Raw genomic sequence first — 21,020 nt, forward strand, 5'->3', positions numbered from 1 at the left:
CACGCTCTCTCCGTTATCCTCCCAGCAGTGAAAAATAGTTCTTCCATACCCTCAATAAGCGCAAAAAGGTCAATGAGCCTCATAACTTCAGATCTGTTTTCTTCTCATTTCTCCCCAATAGAACATACTGCAGTTAGGGCACCCTCCGAACATGTAGGGAATTTAAATTTAGAAATCATAAATGCGTTGGACCACTGTGCCCAGACAAGTGTAATTCACAGGAGCTCAGAATGATGAAAAGCAAATGTAAACATTGAGAGTCTGGGGATAGGTATTTGAGGGCTGAACAGCACTTGAAGGAGAGGGCAAGAAAACACATGCACTCTCATGGAGTGCTGAATGAAAAAAAACATTCCCTCTTTGTGGGCAATGGAAGTATTCAAGTCATCCAATCAAAAGGCTGCTAAAGATGCTGTGCTGTGGGTGACCAGGGAGGGTCAACACAAGAAGAGGAAGGAAAGCCATAGAGTAAGAAGCAATCAAATGAGTGACAAGAAAGCAGCTCAATAGTAAGCAATCGGTGGCACAAAGTGCATTGTAAGGTTTTAGTGTGGTCCACAATAGGTTTTAATAAGCTATTAGACACGATTGAGTGAGTGAAACTAGGCAAAATATTCAGAAACCGGTGGCATTTTGGTGCCTTTCTACCAATGATTTGCATTTTTTCTGAAAATGTTATATTTCTGAGGCCATTTTGTGTGGGCCAGGCATGTCCAATGTTGTCTATGAGGGCTAGTGCTACATAATCTGTGTTTACTCTGAAAATTTGGGATGGGTTTGTGTGAGAAAGTGCCTCTTTTGCATGGTTAGCCCTCCCCTCACATTTTGCCTTGGTTGGATATGGTTTTAAATGTAGTGCACAGGGTCTCTGCCAACCAGGTCCCATATGTCAGTGCACCTCCCCTAAAAACAAATCAGTAATTGCCACTTCTGCCCTCTGTAAGTCCCTAGTAAATTGTACTCTAAGTACCTAGGGTCTGGGAGCTGAAGTGGGTCCCATGGGACCCCCCTCCCACACCCCCCTCACTGGGACCATGCCACCGCCCTTGCAGCTTGCATGCCCATGTGAGAGAGAAAACGACAGTCAACATGGCACCCTGCCTGTGTGCCATGCCAACTAGCCCTGCCTGATGGCATAGGTAAGTCACCCCTCTAGCAGGCCTCACTGCCCAAAGGCAGGGTGCACTATACCACATTCCTTAGTATTGTAAGTGCCTGTGAAGGCATAGAGGGTACATGGGCTGGAAACTCGACAACTCGAGTTCCACAGCACCATGATGGCTTCACTGAACACAGGAGTGTTTGGAACCAAACTACTCCGTTCAAAAATCCCCATTGATGCCAGTGTAGGATTTATTGTACCATGTAGATGTGCCCCCTGAAAACCTACCAACCCGGTGTGGTCTCTGACTGGCTGTAGGCAGCCAGCCACCATGAACCATACACGTTTCTGGACACCTAGTTAGAGAGCCCCTGCTCTCTGGGACCAGAAACAATGCACATCCTGGGCAGAGGTGTCACTCCTACTCCCCCAGGATGGACCAGTGCTCGAAGAGAGACTCTTCATAGGTCTGTCGCCTTTGTCATGCAACCCCTAGCCTCTGCTGCTAGCAGCAGATGGCAGCCCCTGGGTTTCACTTTGGGCTGGAAAGCCGGCGAGAGAAACTCAAAAGAATCAGAGATGTGCGCACTCTGCCAACCCCACCCCTGAGGTGTGAGAGGCGAGGTGAAGCACAGCTTTCAGTCCCTCCAATCAGGGCTAGGTCCATGCCCCCCTTCCAAAGGAGGGTGACATAATCGAGGGTGTAGTCACACCAGGTAAGGTGCCCATTTGCCGTACCTACTACTCCCCTAAAACGCCACTAAATCGTGGCTCCCCCAGACCTGGAAACTAGATTTGCAATAACCTAAGAAGAATGAAGACGACCCTGCAGAGAAGACTTAAAAACAACGACTGCCTTGTCCCCAGCCCAACCAGCCTGTCTACAGTTTCTGTGAACCTGTGACCTGTCTTGCAGCCAGCGACCTCTGAAAACCATGGGAGGACTGCTGCCTTCGAAAGAGATTCCAATCTCCAGTGGACAGCCGACCTGTCCAGAAGAAACCAACTCTAAGACTCCGGATCCAGATGGATCTGCATCTCCTGTCCACTCTGCTTCAGATACCCACGGCCTGAGTCTGAGTGGCTCACCTGTGCAGTGAAGACTCCTCATCCATCCTGTCCTTGTGTCTAACGCTGGCTGACCGCTCCTGGCCTCTACGACGGCACCTGCAGTGTGAATCCAGAGGCTACCTCTGACCTTGACTAGCTCCGGTAAAAAGACTCCGACGTCGAAAAGCACTCCTGCACCTGATGCCTTTGGGCCTTAGTGAGTTGAACCGATGGTGCCCCTACAATTCCCTAGATCTTTATTTACCTCTGCTGTCTGCGGTCTTCCCCTTGCAACCTCTGGTGCCACACCTGCAGCCACTTTGCCAAAAGAAGAATCCCAATTGAAAAGCATTGGGCTCCTGATTTTGAAATTGCGCCCTGACCCAGCCGCCCCTGTGTCGCTGGGGGTGTATGTTTGGTGCTGCTGTGCGGCACCCCTGTGCTTAACATAACCGGCAAAGCCTAGCCCCTGCAACCAATCTACTTACCTGCAAGCAGTGTGGCTCCAGGCACCTCCGTCTCCATTGAAAAGCATTGTCCGAACTTGGATTTTGATCCCTGCACCTGGCCGCTACTGTACCGTTCGTGGTGCAGTTTGGTACTCATCTGACCCCTGGCCCTTCCTGATTTTTGACTCCGAAGACAGGGATTGTAAGTGCAGTACTTACCTGTTTAACCTCAATATTGTTTTCCCCAAGGGATAACATTGGACTGTGTTGAAAAGTTTCTAAGTGTTGATTTTTCAAAGTGAAAAGTATTTTTTAATTAAAAACATACTTACCTTATTACAAAGATCTTGGTCTTAAAATAAAATACAAACACATTTTAATTTTCTAAAATTGGTATGGACCTCCTTCTTGAGTCGTGTGTCCATTATTATTATTATTTTTTTAATTTTTAAAACCTTTATTTAGAAAAGTGCACACAGCTATTCAGCCTGACATCCCGGAGGCAAGGCAGCATAGTGAATCAGAAGAGCAATAGTGCAAGGACGATTGTCACAGTACAATGAAGGTTGATTTTATTATTTTATGGCATAGAAGAACATAGAACAAGAAAAAGAAGAGAACGCCAGAAGGCGTATAGAGAGTGGCAATGGAATAGAAGAGCCCATCGAGGTGTTGGCGGTGGGGCAGGGGGAGAAGCGGATACACAAACACAGGATTCAGGGGAATGGATCAGGATAGAAGGGGGGGGAAGAAAAGGAAACAGGATTCAGTATGACAGCGTATCGCAGTTGGTGTCACAGGTTATGGTGACAGATGTTCCTCCAAAGAGACAGGTTCCGGGGGCAAACAAATATCTCCCCTGTAAGCATTCCATGCTCCCCACACTTTCAACCATTTTTTGGTCTTACCCCTGGCAACATAGACCGTCTTTTCCCTAAACATACACCAATCCATGTTGGCTTTCCACTGCACCACCAGGGGAGCCGTCGAAGCCCCCCACTTCTGCGCGATGTCGCGCTTGGCCACCATGTTACCAAGGGTCACCCACTGCGTTTGAGCCACATTGTGATCGGACGGTTTCCCAAATGTTGAGGAGACACCTCCTAGCTTCCGCAGTCGCCACCACCCCAGTCACCTCGTCCATAATGCGGTGCACACGTCTCCAGTAGGAGGCTATGGCGGGGCATTCCCAAAGAATGTGCATAAAAGTAGCAGATGCGCAGCAGCCGCGGCGACAAAGCCCATCGATGGAATAGCCCATATGCACAAGCCGGGGGCCAGTCACGTACACCCTGTGCAGGATTTTGAGCTGCACCTGTCGGAGGCGAGAGGAAATGGCGACTTCCTTAGGGGAAGAGACTGCACTCTGCCAATCCTCATCGTCGATCTCCAGTCCATCTCGCACCCACTGTTCCCGCACACCCAGGAGGAGGTCAGTTCGAACATTAATGAGTTTCTTATACGACAGTGAGATGGCACTGTCAGGCATATGGCCATCCAAGACCCTGTCCTCCAACGGGGAGCTTTCCGGGATTGCCCCCTCAGCCGGCTTGGCAGAGAGCAGTGCATGTCGCAACTGGGCATACCGGAAGGACTCCGAGCTGCCCAGCTGGAACTCAGACCGCAGCTGTGAGAAGGTCTTCATCTCACCCTTCGAGATCAGATCGTCAACCCTGGAAATACCTATGAGGTCCCATTTATCAAAGCCCTTGGTGTGCCATAACCTGCCCAAAATATCTGAGTCATACAATGGGGTGAACCTAGTCACTCTGCCTTGCCAGCCCTGCGCCTTGGTAATTGTCTGCCAAATATGGACCGCAGTTTTCGTTGGACCCGACATCCGCCTGTCCAGAGACCTCGAGTACAGCGCCCTGTAGTAATTGCTGCCACCCAAGAGCCACTTATCCATTGCATAGCCAGGGTTATTTGCCGGGCCGTAGAAACCATGATTAATAGCCGCCAATTGGGAGGCCCAGTAATATCTTCGCACATCCGGTAATGCTATACCCCCGTCGTACCACGGAAGCGTGAGCTTCGTGATAGCGACGCGGGGACGGCCGTCCCAGAGTAAGGCACGTTGAAGGCCCTCAATTTCCCGGAAGTAGCGGGCGGGGACCGGATCTTGGGTGTTCTGTAGGGCGTACAGGAACCTGGGCAAGGACATCATCTTAAATAATGCCGCACGTCCAAGTAGAGAAAGTGGAAGCTTGCGCCAGCCCTCCACGTCACGCCGGAGGCGCAGAAGAGGGGGAAGCAAGTTGTGGTCGTATCGCGCCTTCGCATTACCAGAGATATAAATCTCCAAGTATTTAAAGCCCTGGCTGGCCACCTGGATGTTACAACCTCTAGGGAGGCGCGGTGTGTCCCCTTTTAGTACGTAGAGGGAGGACTTGGCCCAGTTAATAACAAGGCCAGAGTACCGTCCAAAAAGTCTAAGTACATCGCACGCCACAATAAGTGACTTACAGGGGGAGGTGAGGTAGAGCAGAATATCATCGGCATAAAGAGAGATTCTGTCCTCAAAACCAGGGGCCCAGCTTATGCCGTGTAGATCCGGGTGTGTGCGCAACAGGGCCGCAAGCGGCTCAAGAGCGAGCGCAAATAATAGGGGTGACAAGGGGCAGCCCTGTCTGGTGCCTCTATGAAGAACAAAAGACGCCGAGATGCGGCCATTGACGGCAACGATAGCCAGTGGGTCGGCATATAAGAGCTTCACCCATCCCATAAGCACTGGGCCAAAACCGAGCTTCGCCAACACCGCCCAGAGGTAACTCCACTCGAGAGAGTCGAAGGCCATCGTGGCGTCCAAGGAAGCAAGGAGTGCCGGCTCTTCCAGGGTGTGGGCCCTGGCCAGGGCGCCGTGGAGTCTACGCAAGTTAAGGGCAGTGTTGCGGTGAGGAATAAAGCCCGACTGGTCCGGGTGCACTAAGTCGCCGATAACTCCAATCAGTCGATTAGCGAGTAGCTTGGCGAGAATCTTAGGCTCAGCATTAAGGAGAGAAATGGGACGATAAGACCGACACAAGTCTCTCGGCTTCCCTTCCTTATGGATTACCACAATGGTGGCCAACCTCTGGTCCAGGGGAAGTAGGCCGGCGTCCCGCGCTTCCAAAAACATGTTACGCAGGTGTGGGGAAACCACATCCGGCCTAATCTTATATAGCTCAACCGGGATACCATTGGGACCAGGTGCCTTGCCCGATCGCAGTGAGCGGATCGCAAGGGCGATCTCATCAACAGAGACGTCCCTATCCAGTTCGTCGCGCTCCTCGTCCGAAAGACAGGGGAGGTCGACAGTTGAAAGAAGCACTGTCGAATCGGTCTCAGATCGGTCCGAAACAGAGGTGTAGACGCCTCGGAAATAATCAGCGAAGGACTCTGCAATGGCACTTGGATCAGAGACGACAACTCCGTCCTCCCCCATTATCTCGGGTACAACACGGCTAGCCATCTCTTTCCTGTCCAACCAGGCCAGCAACTTCCCAGCCTTATCGCCAACATCATATATCTGACCCTGCTGTTCTTTAGCTAAAACAAGAGCAGCGTCTGTAGCAAGGTCGCGGTATTCCGACTGTTTGAGGGAGAGGTCGTGCAGAAGAGTGGGATCGGGTTCTGTTCTCAACTGGGAGTCAAGCTCCATGATCTCCTCCTCGATGCGCACCAAATCAGCATCCCTGAATCTACGGGCCTCCGCTATGAGTGCGAAAGCCTGCCTCAAGACTGTCTTAAACGCCTCCCATAGAGTCGCGGCCGACGCAACCGATCCCTCATTTTCAGTAAAATAGAGGTCGATGGCCTTGGCTAGAAGATTGCGAGTCTTGGGATTGCGGAAATACCACGGGTTAACAACCGCCGGTCGATCCGACATGACAACGTCCAAGTTAAAAGAGACCCACAGCGGAGAATGGTCAGAGATACCCCGTGCTAGAAAACGGGCCTCAGAAACGGCTGGCGCGTGTGCAGCCAATGTAAGAACATAGTCTATCCTAGAAAGACTACCGTGGGCACTGGAATGGAAGGAAAAGTGACAGAGCGTGGGATGTAAGAGCCGCCAGCTATCTACTAGGCCCATGGTCTCGAGGAAAGATGGCAACCACAATTGGGAGCCTCGGAGGTCTCTAGGCGGATGGCGGTCCAAGGAGCCGGAGCAAACCGAATTGAAATCACCCCCCACTATCAGCAGGCCAGCGGGCAAGTTTAAAATGGCGCCACCAAGGTCCTGGAAGGTGCTAGATTGCAAGCCCGGGGGAACGTAAACTGAAAGTAATTGCAGGGCACGCCCCTCCCATCGTCCCGCCACGAACAAGAACTCCCGCCCCCCGAGATCCAGAGGAGAACCCCGAGTGGGCCACCATCTTGTACCCTTTACGATTAAGTGCTTTGCATGTGTTTACAACCAGATGCGTCTCCTGAAGGAGAACGATATCAGGCATATGGCGTTTAATCAGTTGAATCACTACCCCTCTCTTGATACGGTCACCCAACCCGTTAACATTCCAACTGAGAACTCGTAGTTTCCTACCCCCCGTCATCGTGTACCCGGCCCCACCCAACCCCAACTAGCCTCAACCACAAATGAAATTGAACAGTGTATACAAACCATTGCCTAAGAAATAGAAAGAGAGAAAAGTGAACAAACAAACTTCCCCACCACCACCCCCCACCCTGCACCCCTGCAGCAGACTAAAAAGCCCCCCCAACCAGCAGTGTGCCTGTCGCCCCATAAACTAGCCTACAAAAAGTCCCTAGAGGAGTAAGGAATCTCCACAAACCCCTCCCGCCACCCTCCATGTAAGAAACAGGAAAAACTAGCAAAGTCGGAATAGCATTGGTATTAGCAGTCACAGACAGCAGGGTCACCAACCGCCACAAGCAGCACATCGGAGACTAGTCCTAGAGATCAGAACCACCAGTCGCGCCTCCGGAATGTTCATCGTGTTCTTCCCGACGTTGTGGCAATGTGTCCAGCCAGTCACTCGCATTTTCCGGCACATCGAAAAACAGGGCACGACCCTCATGCTCAATCCGAAGTTTAGCAGGGAACAGCATCGAGTATTTAAAGCCCATGTCTCTCAGGCGTCGTTTCACCCCTGCGAAGCTTTGACGTTGCCTCTGAACGGCCCTGGTGAAGTCTGGATAAAAGTGCACCTCAGAGTTCTGAAATTTGAGCGGCCCATGTCTCCTGGACGCTTGAAGGATCACATCCCGGTCTCTAAAGTTGAAGAGCCGGGCAATGATGGGTCTAGGCGCAACACCCGACTTCGGCGGGCCGCCCGGTATCCGATGGGCACGCTCCACTGAAAAGAAATTGCTCAGGCCAGAAGGTGCGAGATGCGTCTGCACCAAGTCCTCCACAAAAAGGTCCACTGCCGCCTCCTCCGCTCCCTCCGGAACACCGATAATACAGACATTCTGCCGCCTGGCACGTCCTTCAAAGTCCTCTAGCCTTCTAGAAAATTGATCGTTGACCAATCTTAAGGTCCGGACCTCCGTCTGCAGGTCCGAGACGTCGGTAGTAAGGCTGGAGGTCTTGAGATCAAGAGACTTCACCCGATCATTAGTCTTTCCCAAGTCAGCCCTGATCAGATTGAGATCCACGGCCAGAGTGTCCACCTTATGAGTCAGGACCTCGTGTTGTTTCTGCATTTCTGACCGAATGCCCGCGATGGCCCCCATAATGTCACTCAGAGTGGGCTCAGAGCATTCGGGCGAACCCGCACGTTGAAGGTCTTTAGATGAGGCCACAACCGTGGGTGATGTCCGCTGCTGAGCGTATCGGTCAATTTTGTTCAGCTGCGTCTGAGTCGTCCTACGAACACCTCTGTTCGATGTCCTGTCGGGGTCCCCTCTGCCAGCCATGATAAATCCAAGGAGAACAAAGGGCTACACCACCCGAACAAGAAGCAAATGTATAGTACAGAGGCAAAGTCAGTGAACACAGCAGGCCGGTAGTAGGCAACTCCACAGCCACAAGCACTTCGCCAGCAGGGATCACAAATGTCCGCTTCGCATTCCAATCATGCGGAGCGTCGGGACAAGCAGCAGCCACCCATGAGACAATGGCGCAATCCTGGCACGGAGTTCAGCTCAACGTAACTTCGCCTAGGAACCACCGATTCAGAAGCAGAAAGCAGCTCCCGCGTCTTCGACCATTCACCAAGCAGAATCCATTAACGTGGATCAGGATTGTCAGCAGGATATTTGCGGAGGATCGGAAGGTCCGCGGAGCTCCGAGCTTACGCGGCCATCTTGGTCGCCCGCGAAGCTCCTCCTCCGTGTGTCCATTATTGATCACTGTTGTGCAATATGTCTTGCACTCCTCTGTGTTAGGCTGCTAACCCACAGTACCTCTAATAGAGCACTTTGGGTTGTACATTGAGCCCTGTACACTTTTGGGGATCACCTGGACGATTTGCAGCGTATTACCACCTATTGGCAATATCATAAACAGAAGCAGCTTCCTACAGTCTGGCCTGTGGAACCAGTCAAAGGAAAATGGATCTGTATCTTTGCATTTCTTAATGGTTGCAATAATAAGCTATTTAGAAACATGTCCAAATGTTAATGGAAATAAAAATGGACCTGCATGCTGAGATTGTAGAACAAGACAAAGTGGTTGAACAGGTGATCGTGGTGGCTAAACAGCTGTACAAAAGTGATGGGCGTTATCGTAAATGGGAACACCACATTAAGGTATGTTATTGTGTCACTATCTGTTTCCTGTGACTTTGCCTTCTGGGTATCTGTGTTCTGAAGCTTTCACTTGCTGCAATCTTGTCTGTAAGGAATCTTTGTGCAGTAGTCCCATTTACCTGTTCAATAGTATCAAATGCACCTTGTTTCCTTCCTGAATGAGTTCAAGAAAATTAGAAAATAGAACAGTTCATTCATTAGTCGCATATTGCCATCGAAATAAAAGAACGTTTACCGGAGGACCGAGTAACCAGCTGTGCTAGGAGAAATCATGTGGAAAGAAGTACCCATAACTGTAAAATAGTCATCACCATGTCCCTTTGAAGTGTAGCCGCAGGTTTCTATGTCATTAAGTTGTACTGGTCATAATGTGGAAGGTTTATGGGGCTTGTGCTGTGGATACCTACAGTATCACATCATTGCTTCAAGACAGCTGCAGGTCCAAGCTTGGACTGAGACGTGTCACCATTATTCACAAGAGAGTTTCCACTTCTGTAGAGCTGATTAACTTGCTTGTAGATTTGAACATCTACTCTCTGGATTCCCGAGTAGGAGAAAACACAATGAAGTTGTACGGAAATCTGAAAGTATGATTGGTTTTGGTAGGAAAAAATGCTTTTTTATCTCCTAGCTGGGGGAGTTCGACAACCAGTAAAAGCCAGTTTAAGACAGGGAGGGCAGAATATTGACCTATGGAATGATTGCAAAAGTTCAGTCCGTGCGCAATAATGCAGAGGGGGCATATTGATTTACTAAAAGAGGCAAATATAATGAGCAGAGACCACAACCATCCCTTAATTTACGTACTTAAGTGAATGGATGATTTGAAAGTTGGTTTGTGTGAATATGAAAAGAAAAGTACTGCCTTTCCTCCCAAGATTTAAATTGAATTTGTGTGTTGCTTACTTTTGCGCTGCACTTCATGCCTCCGAAAATTAACTCTGATATTTACTGGTACATTTTAGATCTGTTCTTCGTCATCGCAGATGTCCTTTGGTCGGAAGCAAAGTGATAGTCCAAGCTCCTTATTCTCCGATGGTTCAGGTAAAATTAATCTGTATAAAACACTAACGCAGAAACGGTTGGGTCTCTTATCATGTGGGAATAAACACCAGTATTGCTCACCTTGTCCCATCATCATCTATACCTTTCTAAAACACCTCATTTATGTGTTGATGATGGTTTATATTTTCAGACTTGTCATTGCAGTAAAGTATGTTAGAAAAGTTACTTCAGTGAGGAATTTGGTAATGATTTATTATTATTTTTTTTAAAACAAATTTTATTGAGTTTACAACATGATAAATCACTGAGTAATCGTTCGGGTCAACATCTACAGATATAGCCCCCCTTAGTGTTCAGGAAAAGAAGTTAGCTGTGCAACATAAATGTTATATATGACAATAATTCACTTCTCCAAGGTGAAAGAAAGGAGATGTTCCCAATGCTCACAGCTTGTGATAAAACCCAAGCCCTTTGCGTTACAATAATCAACACTATGTTATTTAACCCTAAAACTAGTTAAATGCCCTCCCCGTCCCTCCATCACCGGTGTGTTCAAAGCGCTTACGGCATCTTCATCGGGTATCTCGGGATAGCCGAGTACCAGAACTTCCTGTAGTGGATATTTTACTGTTTGTCTGGGTTGGGACCACCCTTTAGTGTATCCTCACCTTATTACCAGTCAGACATGGATTGCACCAGCCCCTCCCACGCTCTCGCTGAATCCAGAGCTTTCTCATTATTCAAGCGTCTCGCCTGTTGAAACAGAATGACACTTTCACTGCCTGGTTAAATACAAAGGTGGTTCTGTTGGGTAAAGACTATCATTCTGACAAAGGCTTAGAGTGCTCAATAAACATTTGAACAACCTCTCTGAAACAAAGACACAATGAGAAAATTCAATTGGACAAATAAGTGATTTCAAGCGATGCTTTATATTTTTTAGAAAAAGCAATCAAGTTACATCTGAATTAATTCATTCAGTGATGCCATTGGTTTAAAAAAAATTGAAGATACGACCGTCAAGAACAAGTGTAATGAATGTGACAGTTGGTGAATAAAGTGCTCAGTGCATCAAGTCATGTACAGTGAAATACAATAACGCATATATTCAAATTATACACAAGGAATTGGGTTGGCCAGAGTCTTGTTTCATCCCAAGGAGACATAGGGTTCATATAAATGCTCCTGGATTATCTGGACCAGAGGTGAGCGTCGACGTTTCGTCCCTAATGCGCCCCAGTTGGTGGTCGCGGCGGGTTTTTATCAAGACAGGGGAGGGGGGACAGTCTGAAAGGAAAAAGGGGGTGTATCAGAGAGGGATTCGAATTGTAATACCATCACTAATGACAAGCATGAGCGGTTATACTCACATGTAGAACAGGAGGAGAATTCTCAGCCTGATGGGTAGCCAATTGGTCAAACCTAAGCATAGGGGAGAGAAGGGGGATCAGAGCCGTGACCAATTGGCCTGAAACCTAATCTACCAAGGTTGGCACCCAAAAATTGAGAGGTGCTAAGCAAAATCGAGTGCGTGGGGGTATTGGGAAACATTTCTTGTAGGGAGGTCTCTGCTATGCATAGCGTGGCACGTGGAGGCCCTATGAGAGATAACTAGTAGGCTGTAGATAGTTCAATGATGTGCGCGATATTGCCGAGTGACTGACTAAGGTCATGCTATGTGAAGATTTAAATAATGGTTTCTAGAGCGCTGTGACCTTAATTTAAAAAAGGGTATGACCCAGGGATGTGCGGTACAAGGCGTTCAATCGATGTGACCCGTGCCCGGTGCTGAGTGCAAATCTGGTTGGATTAATAAAAGCCAGACTGGTGGGTTTCGAAATAACGCGGCCGCACTTGGTCAAGTTGATAGTGGGCGCCTGAGTGATTAAACAAAACAAGGCAGTGTGCTCGGTGCATGCCTCAGGAGAGTGATGTTAAATTAAATTAAAGTTAAAACCTGACGCGACAAGCCTGAAGTGTTGGTGTCGAAATTACGCGGTCGCACTGAGTCAAGTGAACTAAAGTTAGGCTGTCAGAGGCTAGTGGACGCCTGAGTGATTAAACTAATCAGTACTCGGCGGTACGCTCGGTACATAGCTTAGGAGATTTAACAAATTACATCGAGGCTGAACCGTTTGTGTGAACGAAAGTTATATTAAATTAAACTAAAACCTGATGCGGCAGAAAAGCTCTTGCCCCTCATGTGTATAAGCGATCAATATGGTGATGAAGAGTGCAGCGATCTGTCCGCAGTAGGAAACAGTACTGAATGATGGCCCTTCACTGAGCGGTTAAATGCGGAAAAACCAGAACCACTCGTGTATGTTGATTACGTACTTTGCCTAGCAACAGATGGTGTGGCCATACTGTATTACGTGTAACACGCGATGACGGGGAAGACGTCGTGCCCAGCAACGGGGAGTTGCTCGGCTACGCGTTGGAATGCTTCAATGTCTCACGTTTCCAGCGTGAAAACGTGAACTGTGATCGTAAGTGCGTTCTGGCTGCAAGTGGTGCCTGGGAGCGTAATCGAGACGTCAGTAGAGTTAATGTAGGCACAAATCAGGTGGTTTGAGAGAAGGCCACTATGTAGCAGATGATCCTAAACAGTTTAAAGGTGTATAATACCGAGACAGTTCGTTTTAAGGCGGGGTCTGTGGTCGTTTATGCAAACATCAAACATACATGGAGTTAATGTATTACAGAGAAATGTGGTCTGGTGAGAAAAACAAGTGCTCGGAACATGCAGAATGACAATTCAATTGGGTTACTTTACATGTTGTCTGGTAGGGAGAACAATTGCTTAAAGAACAAGTCCATTGACAATTAAATTAAAAAGGTAACACAGAGTTGTTAAGTTAGCGCCATTACATATATAGTTCATAACAACGACAACCCATCGCTATGATTTCTGCATGTTTGGAAAGGATAAATTAATAAAGGCCGCCACATAATGTGTCTAGTAACATGTTGGCATTGAACAAAAGTACACAGAAGGAGAAACTTAGGGTCTAGACAAGGTGTGGTAATTGAGCGGTGAGACCACTGGGTAGTACAGTATATGTTTATGGGAGAACGGGCTAGGCAAGGTTATAATAGGCCCATTTGTTTAGATATTTCCTCATGTTCATTCAGGCCAGCAGATACCGAGTTCAGGATATGTATCCATTTGCACTCCTTTCTGTTGAGTGCAGACATCATTGACCCTCCTCTTGGGTTGGCATTGATCTTCCCTAGTACCCTCCATCGAAGACTTCCTGGATCATGATTTTGGCTAGTGAAGTGGTCCACCATAAGAGCTCCCTGTACTTTGCAGCGGATCTTGCTCATGTGCTGTAAAACTCTTGTCTTGACCTTCTGCGTGGTTTGTCCCACATATGGTTTCTCGCATGGACAAAGGATCACGTAGATTACGTTGGTAGTGTTACAGTTTGTCAGTGAGGGCAGCATGTGTGTTCTGTTATTATGCATCAGTGCTGGTCCTTCAATGCTGAGGGGGCATGCTTTGCATGTACTGCATTTGAAATGCCGTCATTGGCGGCAGGTCCAGATGGTCTCGGAGAGTTGGTGGCTTTGGAGGATCCAGAAATGCTTTAACAACACTGTCCTTAACATTGTGTCCTCTTTTGAATGCAAAGAGCTGGCTTTCATTCATCTCCAATTCAGAAGCGACCAAATTACAATATTTCTTCACGATTTTCTTCGTCATGTTACTTTTTGAATGGAAGGTGGTGACACATACCAAGTTGTTCATGGCTGCTTTCTTTTCTTTTGGGATGAGTAGCTCCTCTCTCGGGTAATACCAAGCCCTCTTTTTGGCTCGTTTGAGCAGGCCAAGGGGATAACCACGATCACATAAGCGTTTGGTTAGTATTTCACTTTCTTTGAAATAATCTTCGCTTTTAGTACAATTACGCCTCATTCGCAAGTACTGTCCGATGGGTAGATTGTCTCGTAGATTACGAGGATGAAGGGAGTCATGCTTAAGTAAGATCCAGGGGTAAATGAGGATGGAGGTTCAAACCTCCATCCTCATTTACCCCTGGATCTTACTGCATGAGTCAACGCACACTAGAATTCGAACAGATAGTCATTCAAGAGGTGATGATGGGCCTGGAGGAAAGACACTACATCAAATACAATATCTCCAAAGAGAACGTGGCACTAAAAGAACTAACCCTGGCAGTACTTAACTATACTTCATAGTCAAATTTTCCATATTTCTTTCAAAAAATGGTAGCTATGCAATTACAAAATCATCTTGTCTCTCTACCCACTTAAGCAACTTCCTTGTATGTTATAGAACTAGAATCTCAGTACCGTAGATGAAGACAGTATTGCTATGTTACTGTTGTCAGATTTACCACACTATACATCTTGATTATCCATGGAACAGACCAGGGATGTGCAATAGAGGCTAGCATTATTGGTGCAACTTAATTTGTTGCTGCTCATAGCAACAAGAATCTTGTGAAATACTAGAACTTAGAACATCATGACCAAACAATACTTCAGAACAGTGGTAAAAGGCCCTTCAGCCTGTTGACCTTTATTATTATTCGCTGTTTCTTTCAGGTAAGGGCTGCTTAATGCTTTGTTGCATGTATGCTCTTGCTCAGAGCAGGCTTTTGTGGTGCTCCGATCCAGAGATTATTTTAGTTTTGCATTTGGTTTGCTACTGATCCAGCGCTCCTACCAAAGTTCTGCATAAATGATGTCACTATCTACCACCAAACTTACCAATCAATACTAGGCCCATGAAAATATCAGAGCATCTGAATCATGAGGCGAATGAATCTAATATGTTGTTAATGAAACACTAAACTAACCTAAATAAATAAGACCAGCTTATCATTTTAGAAAGTTTATTCATTCATAACTGAAAATCAGGTTTTGGAACTTTATTAAACAGGCATTAGAAAATGTCATAAAGAAAAGTTTATTCGGCATTTATAAAGAGAGCTTAATTCAAGAAATATTATTCATTAACAGAAATAAGTGAAAAAGAGCATTTCCAAACCCTAACTAATTCCCTGTCTCTACCCTCATTGCTTGAAAACAAAGCATTTAAAAAGTCTCCTTTCCTTACGTGCGTTCGTCGATCAGTAGAACACGACCCTCTGGAATCAAGAAGCGTAGGCCAAAAGTCTGCTCCTTGAGCCAACTCTTATACACTAAAACTAAGGCTAAACTAACTATTTTCACATTCCAACAGCTGAATTCTGGCTCCCCACTGGCTGAACCACCTCATGCCACAGTAAATTGTGACATCTTCCACCTCAGGTCCGGGCTTTTTCACTAACCCATTATTCATGCACAGAGTCCTGGCGACACTTCCTTAGGCTGCTACATTTTGTAGCAAAGATGTTCATGTGATGCACAAAAATGCCACGACTCACATCCCGGCCTTGAGCTTGTCCGTTCTGAGCTTCCCGAGGCACAATAGCAAACCTCTCCACAGGGTCGCCTTTAGCAGTTCTTTTTCAAAACTTTTCACAATAAAAGTTTATAGGCTTCTCATCTTTTTCAAAATAAGTTTTCTCTTGTGACTTTACATCAGCAGGCCTCTTTTCAGAAAGCGTCATTTTTCTGCGCCACTTTTGCTTGCGTCACTTTTTCAGAATGCATTATTTTTCTGCAGCCAACTCTAAGCTTCATTTGGAAAACTATTATTTAAACAAACACAAAACCTCAATTAATTAAAGAATTGACATTTGTTCTGTTACCCACCCCCTTTGCTAAATGTTAACCCATTAGTCTAAGTTACCTAGCAAAATGCACAAAAGACAAATGAAACACAGTCACATGAAGACACGACATAAACAAAAGCACATCTTAGAAAATGCACATGCTATTATTTAAAACAGCCGCAGTTAATATTTGACAAAACAAAAGACAATGTTAATATATTATTTAAAACATTAATAATAAACATGACAAGAGCACAAATAATTAGACCCACATGTTTGTGATGGTGCATTTTATTCTAGGTTGAATTAATACAAAAACATGCAACACTTGTTATTGAATTAAATATTATGGGTGTTTAAGTCAGTGAACTAAAACTAAACTTATTTTTAAAGTCCGCTTCATCAACTCCCTCATCTGGTGACTTATAAATCACCAAACACCACCCAAAACTTTTACAAATTTTATCTATTGAACATGTTTCAGTCTTACTCAGGATTAGTATTTAAACTCTAATTTCATCTATATTTCTGCAACTCTCATATTGAGTCCTACAAAATTCTTCTAATTCTATTTCCTTTTCCCTTTCTTTATTCAGCTAAGTTGGATCCTTTCCACCTTTGAATCCCCAACCCCCAAAGAATTTATAGGTATCTACATATTGACTTGTACCAACAAAACAAATATTCATACAGTGTGTTATCACTTCTAAAACAGAATTTGCCAGTAACAGGATCATCTATGTGAATAGCAGCATTACTATATCCATATATAAGTGAGCTTAACACGCGCATAACAATTTTTAACATCCATGGCTCTAACATAATCAAATAAAAGTCTGGAGAAGGAATTGCTAGAAAAATCTCCAACAGATCTGTCTTGATGGATCTCTGGATTATGCTCAATAACTGTTAGTTTTGCCAGCATGTTTTTCCTGTTTAGTCTCTACTCTACTTGTCATATTTGCCTTAAATTTCTGCTAATCAATACCAAAAGGGTAAATGACAGCTAAGATTAACCAGACTAGGATTAAAAGAACCACACAGATTGAAGACATTTTGCAACATCTTCTCAAAATGGAGCACCTTGAAGTATCAGAACTAGGCATTTTAGAAAAAATGTGTAGTCAAAAATCAGAAAAAAAAAATTAAAAAATTTGTGAATAATGTAAGTAATTAGTGAATAATGTAAGTAATTAAACTAGTATCTTCCCTTTTAATTTTTTTTTTTAAGTAACCCTCTAACAGCTTTTCTTTGACCTTGCGTCACATGAATGTGTTTTTCCAGCTAACACAATTTCTTCGACCTTATGCCAAAAATAAAAACTCCAATTTAAAAGAAAACAACCCTAATCATTGTCACTGGCTTCTTCCAAATCCGAATCACCTTTCTGACTTGATATTTCGTTAATCTGCTCCTTTGATCTTTTCACTAATTTGAATTTCAGGTTTTTCTTTTGACCAAATATCTCCTTTTCTTAAGATTTTCTTCTTTGGCACAGATTCGTTACATTCAGCTTTCCAAGCCCTTTTCCTGAATTTTCTTATTTCAGACTCTTCATCACTTTCATCCGAGTCTGTTTCTGAAACTTCAAATCTATGTCTAGGAACAACTTCTTTACTCGGCAGCTTCACTCCGTTAGGAACATCATCCTTATAGCTGGTACTTGGTAATTCTTCCTCTTCTTCAGGAATTACTTTTAGCTTCCCAGTTTCAGAATTCTTGTTCCTGCATTCAGAGCTTTTAATCTGCTTTTCAATACTCTCCTGGACTTGATTTTCTCTTTGCTCTGATTTTCTTTCTGCTTCTTTTTCTAGCAGACTTTCATCATCTTCTGGATCTAGAGTCACAATTTCCAGATCTTTTTTTATTCAATGCCTGATACGCATTTGAATCTTCCAGATATCGACCCTCTTGTCGATCTTCAGAATCTGGATCTTCCTCAGGTTCTCCTTCAGAGTCTGAATCAGTTGTTGTATCACCTTCCTCGTCAGGATTATCAGGAGGTGGTACACGAATGGTATGACTTGCATGCACCCACCTTTTCAATCCTTCACATTTAACTGCATTTGTTGTTATCAGAATTATTTGTTTTGACTTCTGCCATTTAGGTACTTGATCCAGCGCTCCTACCAAAATTCTGCATAAATGATGTCACCATCTACCACCAAACTTACCAATCAGTACCAGGCCCATAAAAAAAACAGAGCAGCTGAATCATGAGGCGAATGAATCTAATATGTTGTTAATGAAATACTAAACTAACCTAAATAAATAAGACCAGCTTATCATTTTAGAAAGTTTATTCATTCATAACTGAAAATCAGGTTTTGGAACTTTATTAATCAGGCATTAGAAAATGTCATAAAGAAAAGTGTATTCAGCATTTATAAAGAGCTTAATTCAAGAAATACTATTCATTTACAGAAATAAGTGAAAAAGAGCATTTCCAAACCCTAACTAATTCCCTGTCTCTACCCTCATTGCCTGAAAACAAAGTCTTTAAAAAGTCTCCTTTCCTTACGTTCGTTTGTCGATCAGCAGAACACGACCCTCTGGAATCAAGAAGCGTAGGCCAAAAGTCTGCTCCTTGAGCTAACTCTTATACACTAAAACTAAGGCTAAACTAACTTTTCACATTCCAACAGCTGAATTCTGGCTCCCCATTGGCTGAACCACCTCATGCCACAGTAAATTGTGACATCTTCCACCTCCGGTCCGGGCTTTTTCATTAACCCATTGTTCATGCACAGAGTCCTGGCGACACTTCCTTAGGCTGCTACATTTTGTAGCAAAGATGTTCATGTGATGCACAAGAATGCCACGATTCCCATCCCAGCCTTGAGCCAGTCCGTTCTGAGCTTCCCGTGGCACAATAGCAAACCTCTCCACAGGGTCGCCTTTAGCAGTTCTTTTTCAAAACTTTTCACAATAAAAGTTTATAGGCTTCTCATCTTTTTCAAAATAAGTTTTCTCTTATGACTTTACATCAGCAGGCCTCTTTTTCAGAATGCATTATTTTTCTGCAGCCAACTCTAAGCTTCATTTGGAAAACTATTATTTAAACAAACACAAAACATCAATTAATTAAAGAATTGACATTTGTTATGTTACCCACCCCCTTTGCTAAATGTTAACCCATTAGTCTAAGTTACCTAGCAAAATGCACAAAAGACAAATGAAACACAGTCACATGAAGACACGACATAAACAAAAGCACATCTTAGAAAATGCACATGCTATTATTTAAAACAGCTGCAGTTAATATTTGACAAAACAAAAGACAATGTTAATATATTATTTAAAACATTAATAATAAACATGACAAGAGCACAAATAATTAGACCCACATGTTTGTGATGGTGCACTTTATTCTAGGTTGAATTAATACAAAAACATGCAACACTTGTTAATGAATTAAATATTATGGGAGTTTAAGTCCGTGAACTAAAACTAAACTTATTTTTAAAGTCTGCTTCATCACTACTTTGGTACAGCCATGGCAAGGGTCTGTTTTGTTTACACTGAGCCCCCCCCCAGCCCCCCCCCCGATGGTTTGGGTCCAGTCTGTATCTGTCTTTCCATCTTTTTATTGGTTTCATTGATGCACTCTTACTGTTATCCTGGGAAGTAGGATTGGTCTTGGGTGCCATCTGTTTGAGCAGACCATAGCTAGGTGTTGCTAAGCAACCACTAAGCCATTGATGCATGTTTCACACTCAGCACTCCTCAAGTAGTGGCCATTTATACAGGCCTTTGTGGGAAGGAAACCTGTCATGCGGAGAAAGATTGAGAAGAGTGCTGTAGTGTTACATTCTGGAAGGCTTTGGATGTGGTGGTAAGTGGAATCAGGTGCAGCAGTCCTATTGCCTATATTGTGGAAGATGCAGGCCAATAGCACCGTGGCATAGATGCAATAAGATCGTTAGGTGCATTGGGACCATTTCTTTGAATGGTTTATTGGTCATAAAAGTATCTGTACAAGAAATACTTTACACATTTATTAAAAGGCATTACATAACCGCAGGTGTGTTTGTGGATCACTTGAACTAGGAGTATGTGTGATGGTGGTAAAGGTCTTCACTTCACCATAAATAAAATGTATGTCCTGCTTTGAGGTGTATCAGATACTTTTGCTGTTCACATTGCTCCTGAATTTGTGAAATCCTATGTTGAGGTCTTCCAGTTCCAAGAAGTAAAACTTAAGTATCTTTTTGAGGATGTATTAATTCATATTTAGATTTAATTTTTACTCTAGCGCTGACCAGGCACAAATTGGCAGAGCAGTGCTTAAAATATTTTAAACACAATAAGAACACTAAAAACAAGATCCAATTCATGATGATAATAAAAAAAAGTATTATTCAAGTGGTTGGTCACAGTTGAAAAGTGAGAGATTTGCAAGTGAAATAATGCCCCGGAATCTTCTACAGGTGGTCAGCAGGTCACAAGGTTGAATCCCTATGAGGCCAACTCTGCATTGCTTTTCAGGCCAGAAAACTGGCTACCCTTACATTGAGTAATAGTAATACCTGTTGAGTACAGTATGAATTGGTATATGAAGTACTATATAAAAAACAAGTTCATATTTTAATTGTTATCTTGTGGATGTTTATTGGTTGGTAAGCAGTAAAGGGAAAGAGCAGACATATGGTTGTCTCAGTGTGCTTGGATGTGTTTTTGCTGCTGGCTGGAGGGATGGAATAGACGTGTACGATTGTGGACATAATGGATTGGTGGGTGGGGTCTGGGAAAGCATATTCATTTTGTTTTCATGGTTTCCTGCTTGACAATATTGAGGAACATTCAAAGGCTACTGACGGCTCTTGATCATCTTTTTATTCCTTTATGGGGATTCCAGAATGCCTGCTTGACAAAAACGTTTCATGCATATTTACTGATCTTCCAGGTTTTCTTATCAGCTGTTAATTGGCCTGTTGAAGAGTTGTATGAGCTAGCAATAGGCTTTCTGGCTCTCGTGACACTGAGTATTGCAGGAGATCCTGGCAATTCTAATGTCTTTTGGCACTAAA

The 21,020-nt window shown here is 44.6% G+C and overlaps 1 protein-coding gene across 3 annotated transcripts in view; it reads left to right on the forward strand.

Annotated features, from left to right (window-relative positions):
• MPHOSPH9 (M-phase phosphoprotein 9) overlaps positions 1-21,020 on the forward strand; it is a 692,762-nt gene that overhangs the window by 207,753 nt on the left and 463,989 nt on the right. For all 3 annotated transcript variants that reach the window (XM_086942918.1, XM_086942920.1, XM_086942919.1), the window contains exon 7: positions 10,260-10,338. In XM_086942918.1, coding sequence (XP_086799044.1) covers positions 10,260-10,338 — 79 coding nt within the window. The remainder of the gene's footprint in view (positions 1-10,259; positions 10,339-21,020) is intronic.

The sequence above is a fragment of the Lissotriton vulgaris genome, chromosome 11 (genome assembly GCF_964263255.1).
Source record: "Lissotriton vulgaris chromosome 11, aLisVul1.2, whole genome shotgun sequence".
Lineage (NCBI taxonomy): Eukaryota > Metazoa > Chordata > Amphibia > Caudata > Salamandridae > Lissotriton > Lissotriton vulgaris.